This window comes from Onychostruthus taczanowskii, unplaced genomic scaffold, assembly GCF_017590055.1.
Source record: "Onychostruthus taczanowskii isolate IOZ18803 unplaced genomic scaffold, ASM1759005v1 scaffold41, whole genome shotgun sequence".
NCBI classification, from domain to species: domain Eukaryota; kingdom Metazoa; phylum Chordata; class Aves; order Passeriformes; family Passeridae; genus Onychostruthus; species Onychostruthus taczanowskii.
The window spans coordinates 5,344,846-5,366,506 of NW_024501571.1; the positions used below are offsets into that span (position 1 = coordinate 5,344,846).

At 44.9% G+C, this 21,661-nt stretch overlaps 1 protein-coding gene across 1 annotated transcript in view; it reads left to right on the top strand.

The window, feature by feature from the left end:
• The window catches only part of ITIH5 (inter-alpha-trypsin inhibitor heavy chain 5), a 46,036-nt gene that overhangs the window by 7,673 nt on the left and 16,702 nt on the right, over positions 1–21,661 (top strand). The window contains exons 3-7 of the mRNA XM_041413433.1: positions 974–1,137; positions 1,872–1,979; positions 2,495–2,745; positions 10,128–10,297; positions 10,865–10,981. Of these exons, the coding sequence (XP_041269367.1) occupies positions 974–1,137; positions 1,872–1,979; positions 2,495–2,745; positions 10,128–10,297; positions 10,865–10,981 (810 nt within the window). The remainder of the gene's footprint in view (positions 1–973; positions 1,138–1,871; positions 1,980–2,494; positions 2,746–10,127; positions 10,298–10,864; positions 10,982–21,661) is intronic.

Sequence of the window (21,661 nt, forward strand, 5' to 3'; positions counted from 1 at the left end):
ATTTACAGTGTATTTTACCCTTTATCTCCCTTCTGCTTTTGAGGGTTTGGTCTTTGATTGTGTAAGTCAATGTATAGATTTTTCTTTTTCAAGGGCTGCTTACAGTTAAGTATACTAAAGTATTCCAGGAAGAAAACATTTGAGCTCCATGGAGATGTTGCTGTCAAAAAACACATTAGTCTGGAGAAATGCTCCAACTCAGGACTTGTGCACGAAAACACATTCCCAAGAAGCAGAAATTGGCTTTCGGCTTCCATTGCTACATCATGTGTCATTCACTGCTGTCTCTGCTGCTTCTCTGCTGGAAGGAGTCCAGTGTGGGCTAAAAAGCTTAAAATATTTTGCTTGAGATGTCACAGCGTCAATGTTTTTTATTAAGTCTCTTCATCAGACTTCCAGGATGGATTCTCAGCAGAGGAGGACTCAGTTGACTCCATTGACAGAAGTTTCTCTGTTTACATAACTCAGGGATCTGACTGGATGAATCTGGAGGTGCTTCTTCATAAATGGTGATGTCAGTTTTTCAAGAAGTCTTCCATCTGCTCTTGTGTACAGTGCACAGAGCAGGGTCTGTGACACAGTTCTGGATCCCATGGGGACATACTTTGGGCTTCTCTTCCCAGGTCACAAGGGAATAATCCTGATCCTCTCACACAGTCAGAGTTGAAGGCTTCAGGTTAGGACACAGATGGATTTTGTCAGGGTATTTTACAACTTATAAGCGCAGCTCTCAGACCTTTCCCAGGCACTGGACAATGTCTGTGGCCTCTGTGCATGAACAAAGGCACATTCCTGATTTACTGTTTGGAGGTCACTTGAAATTTTAAGGACAAGCCCAGCTTGCCTGTTGTCAGGAGGTCTAATACCCATTGTGTGGGAGATTCTAGTCCATATTAAATCTTAAACCCATTGAAACCCTGAAGGGGTGAGTTATCCAGCTCTCTGTTTAGGGTGACCTTTTTGACTCCTGTAGGAAACCAGGCCTCGGATGTCTGAGTTCCATGTGAGATCCACGATCATCTCCCGGTATGCCTTCACCACCGTGTCCTGCACCATGGTGAACAGCGGCTCCGAGGCACGGGAAGCCGTGTTTGAGATGCAGATCCCAGCTGCAGCTTTCATCTCCAACTTTACCATGTAAGTAAGTAATGCACAGACCAAGTCTATGGATGCCACGATACTAAATGCAAATCCTCAGTGTAAACAGGGAGGGAAACTATTCTAAACTATTCCGTTTCCCCTCTGAGTGTCTTTTAACCACTTCCTTCTCCTCCTCTCTCTGATTTGAATGAGAAAACTCTCTTCAAGACCTTAAAAACCTTTCCAGAGAAAGTTTCAGCAGCACTGTCAGATATGTTTATCTCACCTGACTGGCTGTAATGCCTGAGAATCTTCTTGTTATTTCATGTTCTTCACATTGGAGCAGAAGTCATCGCCAGGCAGCAGATAGGTTCAGTGGCTGCTGGAGGTGTGAGAGAGAAACCTCATAGTGAAATGACCAATAAATTAAACTCTTGATCTCAAATGTGTTTGGTTTGATCATGCTCAGATCCTCTCTACAGATAGATACTGGGGCCACAGCTTCAGACTTGACTGAAGGGGATAGGGGACCCACTCTTTAAGAAACACCTCCATTTAGGGTGAATAGGAAGAATAAGAGACTTTTGCCTTTGTAGTGGGCTGGTATTTCCAGCCAGGGAACTTCTGAATTGGCTTCTGTCCCAGAGACTTGGGTGGACTCAGGAGAGTGACGCCAGCAGCACTCTGAGGTTCTTCTCACATCAAAGTCTGTGAATGCACCTGCAGCAAATGTACACCTGTCACTGCACTTGGGTGCAGAGTGATCATGCTGACACTTCTGATCTCTCCAGGAGCATTGGCAACAAGACTTATTATGGAGAGGTCACGGGGAAGGAAAAGAAAAATAGCACTGATGACAAAGAAAGGCACAAGAAACCTCCAAGCCCCACAGAAGGAAGGTGAGTGTTGTGCTGTGTTCTGCGAAGTGATGCCCTCTCCTGCCATCTTTATCTTGGCTGCCTTGGCATGCCCATCCATGGATTTATAGGAAGGAGCAACTAAACTGAATGTTATCTGCACTGCCTAGTGTCATTCCTATACTCCAAGCCATGAAAAATTTTATGTGGCCTTTTCTAACCCTGTCACACAACAAACTCCAAGATGCTCCAGAATATACAACTGGGGGATAGAATTATTGTTACTTCCTCAATAACAGAGAGGAAAATAAGGGTGCTGTCATGGGCAGTCATCCACTTCACTCAAGAGGGAAGCAAGAATATGCTTTATTTATATAAAGCAGTAAAGCAACAAAGTTCAATGGTAAAATGCAACAGGTGTTCAACAAGATTTGGTGGGAATTGATTCAGTTGATTATTTACAAAGAACAGGATCAGGCAAAACTGCTGGGGGGAGGGGGAGGAGGTAACATGCAATGTGTATGGGATGTGAAACTCTCTTTGGATTTTCCTTCCAGGGAGAATGGCTATGAGACATTCAAGGCCTCTGTCTTCATTCCTCGCAAGATGCAGGCCAGGTTCATATTGCATTATGAAGAACTCCTGCAGAGGAGACTGGGGAAATACGAGTACACCGTCAGCATCCGGCCCCAGCAGCTGGTGGGGCGGCTCCGGGTGGAGGTGAACATCCTGGAGAACTCAGGAATAGTGTCCCTGGAGGTGCCTCCCCTTCGGAACAGCAGGCAGAAAGGCAATGGGAAAGCTGAAGGTAAGTGTGGAAGCCCAGGGCACTGGGAATATTTCTCTGTCTGCTCTGGGGTCTCCTGACCCCCAGGGCAGAACTGACTTTGACCCTCATTCATGCAGAAAGCTTCCTAGACTTCAAGATAGACTAGAATCCACTAAAGTGTGAAATAGATTATAGAGAGTAGTGTAGGTGTATCGCTTGCTGAGAAATTTAGGGTTTGGGATTTTTAGTATGTTGTGGATAGAAGCAAGATGGAGGGCACAGGGTGTTGTCCTGGGTTTCTTCTTCCTGCTTCTTCTTCCTTCTTCTTCATGGGTTTGGGTGGCATTTTGTAGTTGGGCAGAAAAGTCCACAGGCTCTTTGGGATCAGTTATTGGGTTAAAAGGGAAAATAATCTAGGTGTCAGTTCTTAATTGGATAGTTTAGTCTTAACATACCTTGTAACAGATTGTTGGCCATTTTGTGGCTTCTAATGAACAGTAGTGAGACTGTTTTACTGGTAAGAAATAATAAACACTTGAGTCCAAACGTGAACTACTGTCTCGAGTGCCTTCAACCCAGACCCAGAGAAACTGACCACTGGGACCCCCACAGGTGAGGAGAGATTTTATGACCCATGATTGTCATGGTTATTTGTGGGGTCTGGCAGCACTGGATCTGTTTTCTCTGGATGACTGTCTCTGTGTGGTATCTGTGCCTCAGTCTGTGAGTACTTTGAAGCTTAATGAATATAGGGCTGATCCCATTCATCTCAAAAGGGCTTTTTTCTTTGCTATTGTCTTTAAGAGCTTTGAACTGGGCCTTCAGGCCTTGTGCTCAGCACTGGAGCAGGCTCTTCCCTGGCCTCTGCATCTCCTGGGAACTGTTTATTTTAAGTGAATTGTTTTTTCCATCCATCCATGCCAAGCAAGATAGGAAATCCTGCACTTCAGAACATGGGAAATTCCAAGAGGAAAATCCATATTTTGCCAAAGCACTAAGTGCTATCTGAGCATCAGCTCTTACCCCAACCATCCTTGCTCACTGTTCAGACAGTGGAAATATAACTCTTTCTGGCATAAACCAACAGCTCAGGATACTGTGGTTGCTGCATGTTCAAAAAACACCAAAAAAGAAGGATGGAAGGAGGATGCAGAGTCTTTTGGGAATTGACCCTCAGTCACTCCAAGTAACACAGTGCCAGCAAAATCAGTGGAGCTGCACATATCTGCCACTGAAAGATCCTAATGCATGTGAACCGGAGTTTAACTGATTGCTCAGTGGGATCCTCCTGATTTCATCGAAATCACATGAAATCAAGACTCTCAGTGACTTGGGCTATCTTCAGGTCAAGCCTCATTAGCCTCTGTGTCGTACATCCACGTGCCAAGTGATAAATGTGCTCTGCTCCTCATCAGGAGGGGCAGGAAGCCTTTTTCACCTATCAGGGAAAAGCACAGTGCATTGTTGGCATGTGGTTTCCTGCAAGACATCTGGCATTGATCAAGGGTAGAGACAGACTGAGCAGAGCAGACACGCTGTTGGTCCAGCACAGGATGGAAATTCCTACATGTAAATGACATAACAGGGAAAACTCATGTAAGTCACTATCCAAATGGCAATCTGGGAGCACTGACATTCTTGGCATCATGCTCCAGATTTCAAAGAGCTCATATAAAAATGGGCCTGAGCTGTTGGATTCTGTAATCCTCCCCAGCCAGTAAAATGTATATAAAATAGGTGTTCCATTGCAGGACGGGTAATGCAACTGAAGCTCAGATTCCCTGTGCTTTATCTGTGTTCAGAATTCAATTTTGGACCCTTTCTGTCTGGAATCATCCCATGTGGCTGTCCACTATATTCCAGCTGACTGTCATCTCTCAAGATGGATCCAAAAACGAACCATCAGAGCTATTAGCTGCTCCCTTCTTGCTCATATGACACCCAAAAAGTGTGGGATCTGCACATCCAGTGAGACCTCCAGGGAAGGATATGAGGTTTTAGGTGAAAGACAGGTGAATTGTGAATCTCACATTTAAAGAGGGGCTGCTTGGCAGACAGTCTGTATACTGGGAGCAAACCAGAAAAAAAGTGTCTCCTCTCTCTTGGATTCCCATGGCTTAAAACTCTTCAGTACCACTTGGTTGGACATTGGAACATTGGAAAATGGTACTGCCTGACTGGTTTGAGGTTGAATATGTCATTAAAGCTCTCTTCCTCTGTTTCCTATGTCTAAACTATCTCACAGTAAATAATAAAATACGAGATTTTGATAAGTATTAATAAATTACTTTGAGAGTAGTGGAGGAAAAATGTGTTGTGCCCTCAGGTTGTAACAACCCAAAAGGTGAGGGCAACCCAAGTTCTTGAAACGACACTGATTCATCAGTGTTTGTAAATACACACATTTAGGTTTATTTTACAACAATATGGTTGCACAGAAAAACAGAAATGTTTTGCTTCTTATTATCTACAGTAATACGACAATATAAAACCATAAACATATCCCTTAAGAACATGTATAAGAGTAGAAAGATCTCACCACCTGAAAGACTTGTGATGAGACTTGGTTGTTGCAATTTCAATGTCCATTGGTCAAAGTGGTGATCACAGGCTAGACCCATCATGTGGTGAGGAAAATCCTGAGGAAACCCACAGAATGGGCAATCTGTTGGGTTCACATTCTCTCAGGTTCATGGGAATGCCCAGGTACCTGCCCAGGGGTGGGGAGCTTGTAATGGTTGTTGGAGTGCTGTGGCTCAAGGACACCTGAGTGATGGAATGTTGTGGATCATGGGACACCTGGGGAGTCTTTTACACCTTCTAAGAAGACACAGCTGCCTGATAAATTAGCACTGTTGTCAATTATGTTCCACCAGCAGAGTGAACACCTTCAGGCTCTGTGTGAATGTCCCAGCACTGCCTTGGGCAGGAGAATTGTTCACTCACAGCTGAGTTCACTCGATAAGGACAAAGTTCCCACCTCCCAGGGTTCACCTCTTTCCTTATCTGGTCCAACACCAGCTGCAGCCTGAGTTGGGCTGTGCTTGCCCCTGGCACCTGGGTGGGTGCTTTGCCCATGGCAGCTTGCCCTGAGTATCTGAGCCACCAGCATCCCAGTGTCTCTTCCAGTCTGACTTGTGGATGTGTACTTTTCTTGTCTCTCAGGAAGTTCCGTGTCCATCCTCTCTGAATGGGGAGCAGAGACAATGTGATGACAGATCTTTCTAGGATATTTCCTTCTGCAGTAACTCCTGTGCACGTGGCTCCCTCTGGGAGTTGTATTTTTCCCAAAGGAAGGCATTAGGCATGTGAGTTTTGGAAAATGATCTTTTGGCATGCGCAGGTGTTGTCTTCTGTCACATACTCACCCCAGGACAGGAGCCATTGAGGCCAATGGTCCTGACCTTCTCTGGAAACCTCAAAGTGGAGCCACTTTCTGAGTGATGTCCTGGATGTTGCCCTAATTTTGTTCCTCCAGTGTAGCTGTGTGAGAACAAGCCATGGGCTTGGGCAGGAGAGACAAGGCTGCTCGAGGATGAGTGTTTCTTTCTGAAGTCAAAGGTCTCAGAAAGCTTTTTATTTCTTACAACAGCTGTCTGGAAGTTTCCACATGTTAGCGGAGGACGAACTTTGCATTTGAGCTCTAATCCTGAATCTGCCAGACTTCAGAATAATTTAGGTTTAACTTTTCCTCTTGTGAGGACAACAGCTTCATCTGGAAAATGCTTTTTCCTGCTCTGTTTACTTCTTCAGCTGAATTTAGTGGAAAGTTTGTCTGAAGGCTCTACTAACTCCCTCAGTGTGAGCACAAACCAGCCCAAGCATTTGGAGCTCATCCATGCTCTGGACTCTGAAATATCTCATAGATTTTTCTCTCTCTGCCACTTGTTTAAAAAGAACAAGGCCAATAAACAGAGAAGAGTAATTGTGATCCAGATATCAAGTGCAGCCTAAAAAAGAAGCCTGGGGGAAGACATAGGAACTGTGTTCAAGAATAGAAAAGGCTGCTGCAAGGAGGAAAAGGATACTGTGGCTTCTGTGTCAATAACCAAAACAACAAGAAGTCATGGGTTTGTAATCCACAAGGAAACATGTAAATTGGACATTGAAAATATTCAACAGTGAAAAAAGTGAAGCTCTGGAAAGGACTGGCAAGTGCAGCCACTGAGTTTCCATTACTGGAGGTCTGGAGTGTTTCCTGATTGTATCAAAAAACTAAGTAGGGAGGGATTCAGTCTGGGAACGTGAGATGAATTAGATAAGTTACCTTCCAGACCTGATTTTTGTTATTCCAGAAAAAAAAAAAAGTTTTCTTGGACCTTTTCTATGAGACCATTTTTTGGTTTTTAATTTCTGTCCCAGGAATGGAGATGAGTGGCTATGAAGAGAATGGGAGAGATTCCTCAGCAATTTTTGTCACTTAAAATGGCCGTGTGAGACAGCCTTGGAAACTTCCTCTCCAGAGATCCCTAAAGCACTGTCTGTGTCAGAAAGGATGACATTTATCACCTCCAGAGAGTGTTCTGAGGAGCAATAGAGCGAGTCAGTGTGATCCACCTAGATTCCACATTGCTTTAAAAAATGGGTTACATGTGATTATGCTCATTTAACAAGTGGGGAAACTGAGGCAGGGAGTTGCTTCCTAAATCAGCTGATTTCCAATGGTCCAGAGAAATGTTAAGACTGGAGCTCCTGCTGTTGTGGCATGGTGTCACCCATCACTGTATTTGTGGCAGAGAAACATGGAAGTGCTGCCCAAAGGCTATGGACAGGGATGTGCAGGAGCAATAAGGAGGGAGCTTCTGACTGATTCTCACTGACCCTGGTGTGATATGACAGGCAGCCTAACCCACAGCAGGCTTTCCTTTCAGCAGTTGAGGAGAATTAATGTGAAACCCCCAGATCAGAAATTATAAATGAACTTTAAAGCCATTTCTCTGTATTTTAGGCTTTTCCCACACTGGCAGTTAAATGGGATTTCTGGAAGCAATAGAAGACAGATGGAAAATTCAAGAAGGCAGATACAAGCAAATCTGATGCATTTTGTATTAAAAACATATTGTTTCTGCCAATTCCTCAGATCAAAGGGCAGCTATAAAAATAAAAAACAGATCAAGAATGAGGTAAAATCTTATTGTGATGTTGATTTATAACTTTTTTTTTGTCAGGAGAAATCAGAACTGTACATGGATTTTAGAAAAAATGTCAAAGCTCTGGGTAGTCATTTTATGAGCCCTCTCTAAGATACAAAACTAGTGTCCTTATGTGATTTCAGTGTATTGGCTGGGACCTCCCTCTCTGTTTCCATCAGGATGAGTGGACAGGAGCTCTCACAGAGAAGCTGTGATGCAGAGTCAGTTCTTGATTTTACTGAAATTGAGTGATCTCTATCATTCAGTCTCCTTGGGCAAGGCTTTTGCTGAGGAGTTTGTTTCACAATCCTCTAACTATAATTTGCTTGTGTAAAATTGGGCCTGTGATAAAAACTTTCCCTATGTCAGTAGAACAGTCTTGTGCCCTGTATTTTCAAATGCACTCACAGGACAGCTGTGAAAGCAAAGCAAAATCATCCTGGAGTAACATTCTGAAGTGCTAGTGATTTATGAATCCTACTCTCATTCCTTTGCCTAGAGGAACCTAGATTGTACATGGCACTTCAGAGTAAAAGTTTCAGATTTGGCTAATCATTTCATAAACCCACAAGGACCCTAATCCTGGCATTTCTGTGGACTTCCACCTGTGGGATGTCAAGTAAGTTAGGTAACCACCCCATGCCTCCATTTTCCTGCTTGTTAAATGGACATAATCCCATATTTCTGGTTTTGTAAATCACTGTGGGGTCGGGATGTGAGGTTCCGTTCATTGCTGCTCGCAAATGTCACATTGACTTTCCCTAATGCTGCTCAAAGCTCTTTACAAAGGTGAAGTGCCACTGCCCATTACATAAACTGAGTTTTGGGACCCCCTGGAATGGAGCTTTCCCAGCCTGCCTGCTCCTTGTCATTTGGATCACTATAGTTAATTTATTGTTAATTAAAATTACCCTAAAGCAGATGTCTGTCTGGACAGATGTATCATACCCTAATCTCTGACACTTTTGACCTGATCTCCACTTGCATAGTAGAATCTAGAAAATAAACTTATATGTAGTTATTTGCATTGTGTACACCAAAACTGAAACTGAACGTCTCCCATCCCTAACTTCCATTCACCACAGATTTTTTAGGCATTTTTGGAAAAGATTTGAGATTTCCCCTCACAGTATAATTAAGCAGCTGATTCCTACTAATTCTACCCAGCCCAGGAGCAGACATAACAGAACTTCTGTGCCTCAGAGGAGTGTTGGAATAATCACTGTGGGAGCTGAAGTGCCCAAGAACAACTGCAGTTGACAATATATATTTTTGTGTTTTCAAAAGTCGTTTAGAAAAAGGGTGAAAGCCCTCAAAATCTGGAGAAGTTCAGGGGCCAAATCCATCTCATGTAAGGGTCCCAATGGAGTTGAGAGGGAAACAGCTGGCAAACCAAAAGAGGGTAAGGTGGGATTTTGTTTATACAGAGAGGAAACAGGGAGCTTCCACATCCTTCAACTTTTAGAGAATGAGCACAGATAACAATACAAGGAGAGTTTCCTGCAGGGTAAATAGATCTAAATAATTGTCTTTATCTGAGGTGTCCTCTGCCAGGCACATCCCTCTTTTGATTCAGGAAGGTTTTTCAGAGTCTAGCATGACTTACATCTTAGTTAAATCTGCAATTTGTGTGACCGCACTGGCAGTGTTGGATTTTGTCTGAATTAGACTGAAATTGCAGTGACTATAATGATAACTTTTGCTGAACATAAAAGCAGCTAAGGGGACTTGTTAAAATGTAGACATTACACATAAGACACTTGTCAGATCAAGGGATTAGTCACTCAGATCAATCCCACCCCACATGCCTGCAGCATGTCTAAACATGCCACCTCAAGAATTCCTTATAATCAATAAGGAAAAATCTACAGTGTGATTCATCTAATCCTGCAAGAAATGTTCAAACAGGTCAGATGAACCATACCTGCATAGACTGTCAGGATATCAGGTGTAGGATCTGCATCCTGGATGTCTAGAGCTGCCTGGAATGAACAGCATATGCATGTCTGAGGTTGTGTGTTTGGCCAAACAGGACTGAATACAGGAATTTTCTACAAACATTTATATCCCTGAGAGCACTGCAAGATGGGTTTCAGTTTAAAGTTTGAGGAGCTGGGTTAATGATTTTTTTTTTATCTCTCTTTTTTTTATCACTGGAGAGCTGAATCTTCAAGCCCAGTAAGTCACTCTGCTGGCTGACTTGGTTCCACGGCAACACCACCTGTGCTGTGCTTTGTCATCTGTAAGGCAGTGGGAAAAACCTGTGCTATTGTGGTTTTATCTCAACAGGTGATGTGTCTCCTCCTCCCTCTACTGTCATTGGGCACACCAAAACCTTAGCTAAGGTTACATTCAACCCCAGTGTTGTTGAGCAAACCAGGATCGCACGAAATGGAATTTTGGGAGACTTCATAATTAGATATGATGTCAGCAGGGAGCTGAGTGTTGGGGATGTTCAGGTACTGTACACATGATTCATCTTTTCTGTTTTATTAACTGTACCCGAGATGGTTTAATTGTTTTGCCTGCTCCAAATTCCTAGAAAATGCTTTCCAAGTGAAGGCTACTCCTCTATCTTGAAAGAACTGTCCAAAACAAAACCAGTCAATTAGCAGCCACAAGATGGACTTAAACCTCAACTTCACTGAGCTTCTTTTTGTGTCTGCTTTTCAGTTTCTCAATATACTGGCTGTACATATCTGGATACAAGGCCAGTTTTTCAAGGGAATGTTGTGGTTCTGATCTGTGGCACATGTGTTACATCCTTGCTGCATTTGGAAGGAATCCTTGATGTTAATGATAGAAGGAGATGTGGAGAGCTCCAGTTGGCTCATCCAGTCTGGATAAACTGATTTAAGGGGGGATCCCAAGGGTATCTGGGAACAGAATTAAGAGGGATTCTAAGGAGCATTCATACCCTCCAGTGTAGACACAGCCACGAAAGCACCCAAATATCCCATAATGACTTGTGTAGAACATTGCACCACGATCTGCCTTTGATTCCTGACTCCTTTTCTCTTCCACAGATCCTCAATGGATATTTTGTGCACTACTTTGCCCCCACAGACCTTCCTCCCCTGCCAAAGAACGTGGTGTTCGTGCTGGACAGCAGCGCTTCCATGGTGGGCACCAAGCTGAAGCAGGTGAGCTCCTCCTGCCTGTTCTGGGCTGCTCGGCTCTGGGGTGGCAAAGCTTGGTTCAAATTTGTCTCACCATTTCTCTCCTGCAAAATGTTTGCTGTGTCTGAGGTGAGAGGTGGCTCTGCAGGCACCTCGAGGTGAGGTGACCTACCTGCAATGAGAAATGATCATGTTAGTGGGAATGGGGTGGGAACAAGGAAGGTAGAAGGATTCATCACTCTGTAAAGGTCAGTGCTGTCAAAATTGAGCATAGGATTGTCCAGGTGGTTCTGTTCTGAGCAGTTCGAGGAGAGGCAGATCAGGCAGAATTCCCAGCAAAGTGCATTCAGCACTCTTGTATCCAGTCTAACAGCACAGAGAAGACACTGCTGCCTTTAAATTAGCTTGGCAAAACACTTAGTGAAGGATAACTCAAGACATTCTGCTGAAAGAAAAGTAATTTTGTCCTTTTTGGGAATCTGAGTCTTTCAGAACAAATCTCAGATGTTTTTCCAGGGCACAGACCTTAATGTGAGCCACCATACCAAGCTGAAGGGCACATCAAATATAAATGGAATATGGATTCTCTGGATCCAAATTATCTTCCATAGTAACTGGGGAAGAAGATGACTCATCAAGAGAGTTGTTAACAAGCAGTCCTAGTCCTGTCCTGAATGAGGTCTCGAATCAAGATGCCTCTGAATCTGTAAAAAGCCCCTTGGACAGAGCCTGGCTCTTGGCTTTCTGTTATCCTCCTGCTGAAAAACAACAACCTTGCCTCTCAGAATAAACAGTTCTGGCACAAATGCCCCCAGTCCTGCAGGCTGGAAGCAGACAGCCGGTGACCAAGTGCTGAACCAGGGAGATTAAAACTCCAAAGGGCTTTGGTGCTTTTGTGAGCTGCACAAGTAACCAGCAGATTAACCTTGCACTATGAAAGCTTTTATTCTCCTCCCGAGTATCAGATTTTCTTTTCATTACACCTACTAAAAACAACACAGCCATTAACCCCTAAAAGTTTAATTCATAGCCTGGGAAGTTTGTGCTGCTAAACATGGATCTCAGGCAAATTAGCTACAGAGAGGTTCCTCTTGAGGCTGAAGTGAGAAGAGTGTCTATCCAGAACCTTCGTTGAGGCTGTACCCAGCTGTTGGAGTCCTAGATGCTGAGAATTTTAAACTTTCTGTGCTGAAAGGCACAGACTCACAAGACAGCGCTACATTTAACCTGAGAGAAGACTTCCGTCATTGATTAATAGCACTAAAATGACTAGTATGTAGTTAGTTGGAAGTGTATATCACAGGGTAGAAAACTTAAAGTTTAGAGTTTTAGAATATAGTAATAAATATAAAACAAGATGAAAGTTTAGAGCAGAGGCAAATTATTCTTCTTCAACTTCTTCTTCCTTCTTCATGAGTTTAAGTAGTATTTTGTAATTAAGCAGAAAAGTCCGCATTAACGAGCTTCAGAGAATCAGTTATTAAATTTTAAAAAAATTAATCTAAGTATAATTTCTTAATTAGATAGTTTAGTCTTAAAAGACCTTGTAACAAGAGATAGTTAGCCATTTTGTGCCTTACTAATAAAAGACTACAAAATTCATAATTGTGAAGCTATTATACTAATAAAAAATAATAAACACATAAGTCTGAACATGAAATACTATCTCAAGTACTTTCAATCCCAACCTCAACAAAAATAAAAAACACAAACAAAAAATCCACACACAAGTTTTTGTCTGTTATCTCAGTATATTCTTTTTATGGAGAACCACTGGTACATTATGAAGGAGTGCTATGGGATGGAAGCACTTATCTTCCTTTGATTCCAGCTGCTCCAAAAAATAGAACTTTATGGACTTATTATCAAAATCATAAAGCCTACCACACAGATTAATCAAGAAAAGACCAAAATCTAGCACTGGCTGAAAAATAAACCTCTCTTGGTTCTCTAGGAAAGCGTGATCAGTTACAGCCATGTCTGCTCAGTGTCCTTTTTACCAGTTGTTGATGTCATTGAGATGCTTATTAAATTGCAAACAGATTCTCTGGTGGCAGGATACATCTGAGCAGAGGAAATGTCTCCTTTTTGTCTTTTGTCTTGGACTCTCACAGCTGTGATGATCTGTGGTGCTGTTTAGAGAGCTTGGGAATCCCATGGGAATGTCTTTCCTCATTTCTCTCCACTGAGTCATGTGCAAGGTCAGCTAAAAATACAGTTAGCAATTGTAAAGAGTGCTCCTGTGGGTCAGCTGCAGTGACTGTGGCAAAGGACAGTTTTTAGGATTGTGTAAGCAAGGATGGGAAACGTCAGCTGTGCACCTTTTTCTGTAGCAACTGGAGGAGATTTTGGACTCTTCAGTTACCTGCCTTCACAAAGTAAATGGCAAAGTGACTCAAGTGGGGCCAGGATTTCATGCATCCTGCAGTTTCTACAACCCAGCTGTGTCATTTATCTTTTCCTCTCCCAAGGTTTTCCTTTTCCAACATGATTTTTTAGCTGTTGGTGCCATCCCTTTTTTCCTAAGATATATCTGTCTTTGAAGCAACAAATGTCCAGTTGCAAGCACATAGAATGAGACTGGTTGATCAGCTTCAATCAGATCCTTGGAGGTGTTCAAAAAGCACGTGGATGTGGCACTTGAGACATAGTTTAGTGGTGAGCACAGTGGTGCTGTGTTAATAATTGGGCTTGATGATCTTAGAGGTCTTTTCCAGCTTTAACAGCTCTTTGGTTCTGTGATCAGGACCCTTGAAACATTCCCCTCACATCACTAAGAGATGTATTAGCTTTGAGAGGAAGATGTTTCTCCTCAGTTTTCACAGCCTCTCAGCTCTGGTGATGTCCAGCAGACTCAGATGTGTTGCAGCAGTCAAACTCCTCCGAGGTTCTGAGGCTTTGCTACAGTCTCCTTTCAGCACTGGCAGGGAGATGAAGTTTGTGAATAGAAAATTCTTGAGCATGATGAGGAAAAAATATTCATGTGCTCAAGGCTTTGCACATCATTACTGCTGTCCCACTGGCAAGGAAAATCCCCATGAACTTTGTTCCTTCGTGTGCAAAGAGACAGCAAGTTCTGTGTGGAATAGTTGCTTTTAACAGCCAGGAGAGCCTGGGGAAGAGGTTATATCTGCAGGGTTTACTGGGAAGCAAAATTATTTGCCCTTTGAGCAGTCTGCCCTGCTGATTTTTTGGTACCTTTGGCTAGGTAGAAGGGGATATAGCAGCTTTACATTGGTATAACCAGGAGAAAAAGGGGCCAGTTATAAGTTCACCACTTTTTAATTATCATCATTGCACCCAGCTTCACTGAACATGGTGAGAAAGGAGAACAAGAACATTCCAAGCTGTATGTCCCCAAGAGGATGAGTTTGCAGGTATTTTGCAGATGTAAAATAGAGTTGTTTCAACCACAGATTAGTTTCACCTTACCTTTCCCACAGGCAATAAATGCCACACACTCAGTTAAGCAGTCAGCTTCACCACAAGCCTGGCAACTTGTCAATGGTGGTGTGCCAGACTGTAATTTTCTCTGAGGTTAATTGCTCCAGGAGGAACCCAGCTGAAACTGGGACCTGCTGGGCATTTGCAAGGGCTCCAGTTCATTTGCCTGTGCCTGTCCAAGGGACACTGTTGGTACCCTTGAGTCACCCACGCTGCTGGAGCCCATCTGGGGACCCTGTGTGCCCAACCCAACCCTCTGTGCCTCAGCATCAACACCCCCGAGGAGTTTCAGGGTGGTGAAGGAGCAGACAAGCCTTCAATGTTCTCCTTCCAAACTCCTCTGACTTCTGCTGGTTGGTGCAGAACTGGCTGTGAGCCTGTTGTCTGTTAGTCCAAGTAACAGCTGCTGCCCAGGAGAACAACCTTAAATCGCCAGGGAACTTTGGAAAAAATGCTGATTCTAATTACAGCCTCCAGAATGTTCAAAGCTACTGTGACGAGGAAAGATTGTCAGGTTTTCCATTTCTGCTGGAAAGAAAGAACCCCAGAGAATACAGAAGAGCTGTCTGCAGCACCAGCAGCCCCATGCAGCTGCCTCCTGCTCAGCTACACCACAGCAGCAGCATCTCAGTCCTCTCTGGAGGTGTGAATTTGAGATATAAGAAATACTACAGTAAATAAGACATCGGATCTATGTAGATTTTATTTGCTCAAAGAAAATAAAATTTCTCTTCCAGGAGAAATGTAAGTACTTGTCACAAAGCAAAATAGTCTGCCTAACCCGAAAACTACTAAATAATGATGGGGTCATCCAGAGAAACAGCCTTCAGAACAAGATGCTCTCAAGTGTCCAGGACACAGAACATCTGCTTCTGCTCTTAGGACTAACAGCCAATTTTGCTTCATGCTGAGGCAGTAGAGGTAGAGACAAAAATTCCCAGGAAGATCCCGGACCACCTATAAAGTGCAAGTGCTTTAATTGAGTTTGGAGTAAATAGTAGACAAAGATGAGGGCAAAATTTCTGTGGGAATGCTGCTGGGGCTTGAACTGAAAACTCATGAAGACCCTGAGAGCTCTCCCAAATGTTTCAACTGAACCATCACTGAGTTCATCAAAGGATGAACTGGAAACAGGTGCTGCTGATGTGCAGACACAGCCCAGTGACCACCAGACAAAGCTGCAGTGAAATGGAAGTGGCTAAATGAAGCTGGGAAGTCGTTCTATGGATTGGGGTCATTGAGGTTTATGTAGCAGAGCTACAGACAGTACAGCTTTTGGTCTGAGACTGGGATGAGGGCCCAGGCTGGGGCTTAAATGGGCAGGAGAGTGGGTGGAGGCCCCAGCTGGGGCTGGGCAGAGCCATTAAAGCCTCTTGGTATCCTCGAGGCTCTGGCAAATGCATAAAAGTCAGTGAAGTGAAAGATCTTTCTTTAGTAGTCCTTTCCAAGCTGGAATTGAGGGGTTTTTTTTCCAGCTGCTGGAGCAACACCTGGAAGCCAGATCTGGCTTCTATATGTGTTTTCATCATGGATCTGTTATGTGAATTTAGGTAGGTTATTTTCCTTGCCTGTGCTTGTCTCTTTGCAGAGTCTTGTCTCTTTAGCTGGCAAACCCATGTCTGGATCATGGCTGTACAAAGATCCCCCAAGCCTAAAAGACACCAGACCCTTGTCCAGACTGAAGTTATTAGATTAGCATTGTTTGTAGCAACGCTGCTGTTTCCAAGCAAATACCCCTTCACCCTAAATCAGGGTGTGTCCCAGAGTTACTCAGTTGGGACCATTTGTTTCTGGCTGTGGAGAGCAGCTGAAGCTCAGAAGTGCTTGTGGCACCTCTTGTGGAATCCTGTTGGAGTGAGCTCTTTGAGGTTGTATTGCTGTCATCAAACAGTGCTCACAGGCAGCTCTGAGATCCACATGATGTAATCTGAGGTCCCTTAGGAATGAGGGATATGATGCTGTGTCATGAGGAGAGAGCTTTTGCTTGCATAGTTACCCCTGATGCAGTGACGTAATCTGCAAAACATCTGCTCTCTTCTCTGCAGAGTTTTGGGTGAAGAATTGGCTTCTTCTCCTGCCTGAGGCAGTGGCTTAGGATGGAAATGAGCAGGGGAAGAGCTAGAGGCAGAAATGTACATGAGGGAGTGGGGATCCTGCAGCTGGAGATGCTGAGGAGGTTTGGAAATGGTGAAAATTCGATGGGGGCAGGTGTTGGAGACCTGTGAGGGGCCTGTGGCACACTCTTAGGTTGGAAAACTGGCAAATTTGCTTTTTTAAGGAACTATTTAGTGCTCTTGCATTGCTTAATGCTAACCCTGAGCAAAAGTTCTGGGTCTTTGCTTCAACCAACAAACCATTGCCACCATCCTTCACTCACCGGAGATAAGAGAATCACAGAATGGTGTGGATTGGAAAGGACTTAAAAGCATCCAGTCCCAAACCCCTGCCATGGGCAGGGACACCTTCCACTATCCTGGGTTGCTCCAAGCCCCATCCAACCTGGCTTTGGACACTTCCAGGGATGGGGCAGCCACAGCTTCTCTGGACAACCTGTGCCAGGGCCTCACCACCCTCACAGGGAATTTTTTCCCAATACCTAACCTAACTCTCTCCTCTTGTAGTTTAAAGCCACTCCCTCTTGTCCTATCACTAGCACCCTTTGTAAAGTCCCTACTGCATGTTCTGTAAAAAGGAATGAAAATGGGGAAGTCCCAAGGGAGGAGCGGTGCATCTCTCCTAGCAGGTCACACCCATGGATGGGATGTTCTAAGTAGGGGCTAGAAAGCTCCAGACCTGTCAGGCTTTTGGCTGCTGGGACACCCACTCTGTGAGAGTAGCTGTGTGATGAAGGATGGCTGTAATCAGTATGAAGAGCATGCTGTGCTGTGTCTCAGCTCAATTCCCGCTCTGTAACGCAGCAGTTGATTGCTGAAATTGAGGGGATGTGTTGTGGGCAGCTTTTGGGTATGTCAGCTCTTCCCAGCATTGTGTTGGGGCTGAATTTGTGACAGAAAATGACAGTACTCAATTATTGGAACAGTTTCTGTGCCATGGGATGAACTCCATCTTCTGAGGATGGGCAGAGGGAGAGATGTCAAGCTCTGCATGGAGGGCATGGGGCATTTTTCCCTTGGTGCTGACCTTTTTGCTGCTATCTTCATGGAAATGTTTCGTCATGCTGGCAGGCTGGGGGTTTGACTGTCTGATGGGCATGTTATGGGATCTGATTCTACTTAAAATGAGCTAAGCACAAGGGAAGAATGTGGCCTTCAGACATTGCTGTGTCAGTCTGGCTGTGTGCCCATGCAGCCCCGTTGTTTCCAGTGGGGTTATTTCAGTGTAGCACTGTGGGACAGCCCTTAAGCTTTTCCCTTTGCCTTATTTACTGTACAGAATTGTTCACTGCTCCAACTGTAATCCATTCTGCACTAGGATAAGGGCTTCAAGTGCTTGATGCTGATTAGAACTTGCCTCCTTAAATCTTCACGCTGGCATTTATTCACATCCTCAGTGCTGCTATGAGATTGCAAAGACTGAGCATCTGGACCCATGGAACTCCAGTTCCTGAGATATCAGATCAGCTTTTGATCATCAGATTAGTTTTTCATGTATTTATCCTCACCATGCTTACTAGACAAGTGAGTTACCCCAGCTGATTGCATCCTTGAAGACAGTTTTATCATCTACTGGGCAAAAATTCAGTGCTTAAGTGCCCTAGATGGATGTGGAGCTAAGTATTTTACTCAATGTTAAGTGGAAAACCTTTGTCAGAAAAGGCAATAGGAACAAACATTTCTTCTAAAGGATAGTTGTTTTTCAGCCTGGGAAACAACAAAGCAACTTTTTTTTAAGGCCATATAGGGAGTCAGCAATGTTCAAGTGACCAGCAAAGGATCTGGGATGCTCAGGAGGAGGAGACTGGACCATGGACTGAAGACAGACCTTTATTGTCCAGAACTCCATATTCAAACTCCCTCCCATCACAGGCCTGTGTCAGTAGTGAACAAAATGCTTCTTGTCCAGAATTGCGAAGGAGTTTTCCCTGGTTACGCCGTTCTTGTCTGCCAGGAAGAAAGCACAAAGATACATTGACAGGGAGAGGGGCAGTTGCAGTTCCTCAGCTGCAGGACATTCCCTGTGGGGGCAGAAAGGGACAATTGTCCTCTCTGAGAGTGGGATGCAGGAAGGTAAAATAATCCAAGGGTTCACTTCGGGGTTGACCCCTGGTTTTGGTACAGAAGTCCCTGTTGCTGGCAGGTGACATATGACCAGCATTATGTGAGCAGAAAGGACACTGGGACACAGAGGAAAGCAAAACTCACATGATGCGGCTTCCAACCTCAGCAGGAACAGCACTGCCCAAACCTTTGCTCTCTCTGTCTCAGCTGCTCCCTGTAGTGTGGCAGTGGTGCTCCCACTGCATTCCCCTTGCCTCTGGACCCAAACCAAACCAGGGTTTGGGCAGCATTTGTCTGGCCATGTTTGCACCATTTCAGGTGTGACTTTGATGCTAGGCTTTCCTTAAGTCACAGTACTAATTAGTCTGACAGACCATGGGGACATTGATGAGCTTTGGCTGTTGCTGTTTGAAAAACCCAGCTCTGGACCTTTGTATCAGCTGCCTCTGCATGTTTGGAAAGGGAAAGAGAAGAACAAAAGCACAGGATATTGCAGGGGAAGAAGGAGCTCTTTTGGTTTTTCTCCCTGTATTTCCTTGCAATCTTTTGCCAAACAATATATTCACTTGTACTTTTCTCCTTTTTGCTGTAGGAGATCTCATTTCTGAGCCCTTCCCTGCCCTGCTGCACTCTCAGACACATTCCTGGACAGAGCTATGGCTTCCTAATTTCTTCTGAGCTTACATCTTGTGCCTTAGCTCCTTTCTTGTCAAATTTGCTTTCTCCCAAGGGATCTAGAAGGACAAACAGTGCTTAAATTTTGCCTTCTAGTTGTGAGATCTTTTAGTACATGGACACAGATGGCCCCAGGTCTGCTCTCTGCAGGCTATTCTTGTGCATCTCCTCCTGCCAGTGGGTTTTCCAAAGGCAGTGGTTGGGAATGCTTTCCTCCCTGCTAGCAGTGCTCTTGGACTGGCTGATCCCAAGCCCAAGCAGTTCCCTGCTCTTGGTGCTGGCTGAGCTGGGAGAGGCTGTGTCACTGGTGATGAAGTCCTGCTGCGCAGCTGTTGCGAGGGTGGCTGGATGAAACACTTAGAAGTGCTCCTAAGGCAATGGAAAGTGTGAATACGTGGGCTTGGGATATGCATTTTAATGAGGTGCTTGAATTCTCCCCTTGCTGCCCAGCAGGGCCAATGTCTGGCAGTGCCACAGCTCCTAACAACCACGAATTGTGTTCTTGTGAGCTGCACAGCTCTCAGGGTAGCCAGGCCTCACCCTCACCCTGCTCCCCAGACAAACAAGAGACTGTGAAAGAAATGTCAGATTCCTCCTAAAAGGTGCCCAGATCGTCTGACATCATCCCAGATGTCTCTGAGGCAGATCTTTGACCCAAAAAAAGGCTGAAGGCTTTCAGCTTTCCCATAAGAGTATCATCCCATGCTTTGCTCCACCAGTAAGCAAGATGAGGTCTGTCAGAGCTAACTCCAAGGGCTGGGTACAAGGGTGACAAATCACAGCCAAACTCGAGTGTAGCTGAGGGAGTTGTGCTCTTCCTGCTGGTGCTGGGGCTGATGCAGCTCTGAATCATCTTGGCTGCGATGCAGGGCCTGCAGCAAGCAAGAACCAGACAGGCAGCAGCTGTGTTGCATGGCCAGGTGTGCAGAGGTGACAAGGAAGGTCAGAGTGGTGGCTGGGAGCTGGCTTGTCTCTGGCCTTGTAGGCTTGAGCAGACACTGTTTGCACATCAATCATTTAGGCTGTGTGAGCTCCTCTTCTCTCCTCTCTCCTCATTCACAAAGCACAGACATAAACTGTGGTCACTCCCTGGCAGCCATGGTCACATCACCTGTCCCCAGCTGTAGACCAGGGTTGTACTGCTCCAGGTTTGGGGGTGACATTTCACAGCCCTGGAAGTGGCTGGTTCAGTCCCAACGTTCCAGCTGTGTTGGCAGCTCATTCACCAGCACAATTCCTCATCTCAAATGCAGTGGCAATTCAGTCTCCACCTCTCACCTGAATTTTGTCCATGCTAATTTGAGGGAAACGGAGGAATCTCCCCCCATCAAGTTATCCTCTTTTAAACACTCATTTAAAACCTGACTCTGACGCATACAAACCATTCCCAAATGGTAAAAAATTATTTTTATTCAGCTGTTCTGTATTGTTACTTCCTGCCATCCTCTGCTTTAATCCTTGCATCTCCCCAGGCAAACATGTTGGGAAAAGTATTTCACCTTACAGACCCTTAAACTCATTTTCCTCTGTGTAAGTGGGTCCAGCTTATCTCCAAAATGAACCAGTGTCATGTGCACAGCCATGGAGGAATGACCTGGCCCTCAGCAGGGTAGAAATGGTGAATTTTCTGCCTCTTTGGCAGGAGTTTCAGTGGAATGACTCAGTGGGGCCAGGTGGGAGTGGAACTGCAGGGACCCCACTGGCAGCAGAGCAGTTTGGGAATCCCATGGCAGCCACAGCCCTTGGCTCCTTGGAGCCAGGAGAAGGTCCAGCTGTGGCCTTGCAAGGACAGAAGCAGAAACCTGCTGCTGTATCCCAGCTGAAGCTGCAGCCAGAAGAGCTTTGCAAAGCCCTGCCTGGGCTCTGGTGGAGATGGGAGGAGAGGGCTGGGCACCAACTGCACTTGGTCACGGCTGAGTCCTTCAGGGTTTCAAGCAGTGCACTTTTACCAAGATATTCTCCTTATTAAAAGCTGTTTTTGCCTGCCAGCTGCTGAATCATATCCAGCACTCTGAGGGAAGCCACATCTTTCTCATAAACCATTAGAGGGTGAGGAAGGCTGGTAGGTATCAAAGTGTGTTGTTCCATCCCATGAGCAGTGTGGTCGTTAGGACACACCTGGGAGTCCTTAGGAGCTGGGAAGAGAGATGGAAATAGGAGGAGACGGGATTCAGAGCACTCTGGGAGAGGTGGAGAGACAGTTCAGCTCCTTTTGGCTCCAGCAAGAATCAGAATGCTCAGGATGGGGCAGGATTAGTTCTTGAGGTGAGTCCCACCTTCTCCGCTTGAAGGCAACGCCTAAAGACAGGCACTTCCAGACAGTGACTCAGCACATCCTAAAACCTGTCCAAAACAGATGGGTTGGATTATTCCCTGCAGGTGGCTTCCCCTGCCTCGAGCAGGATTA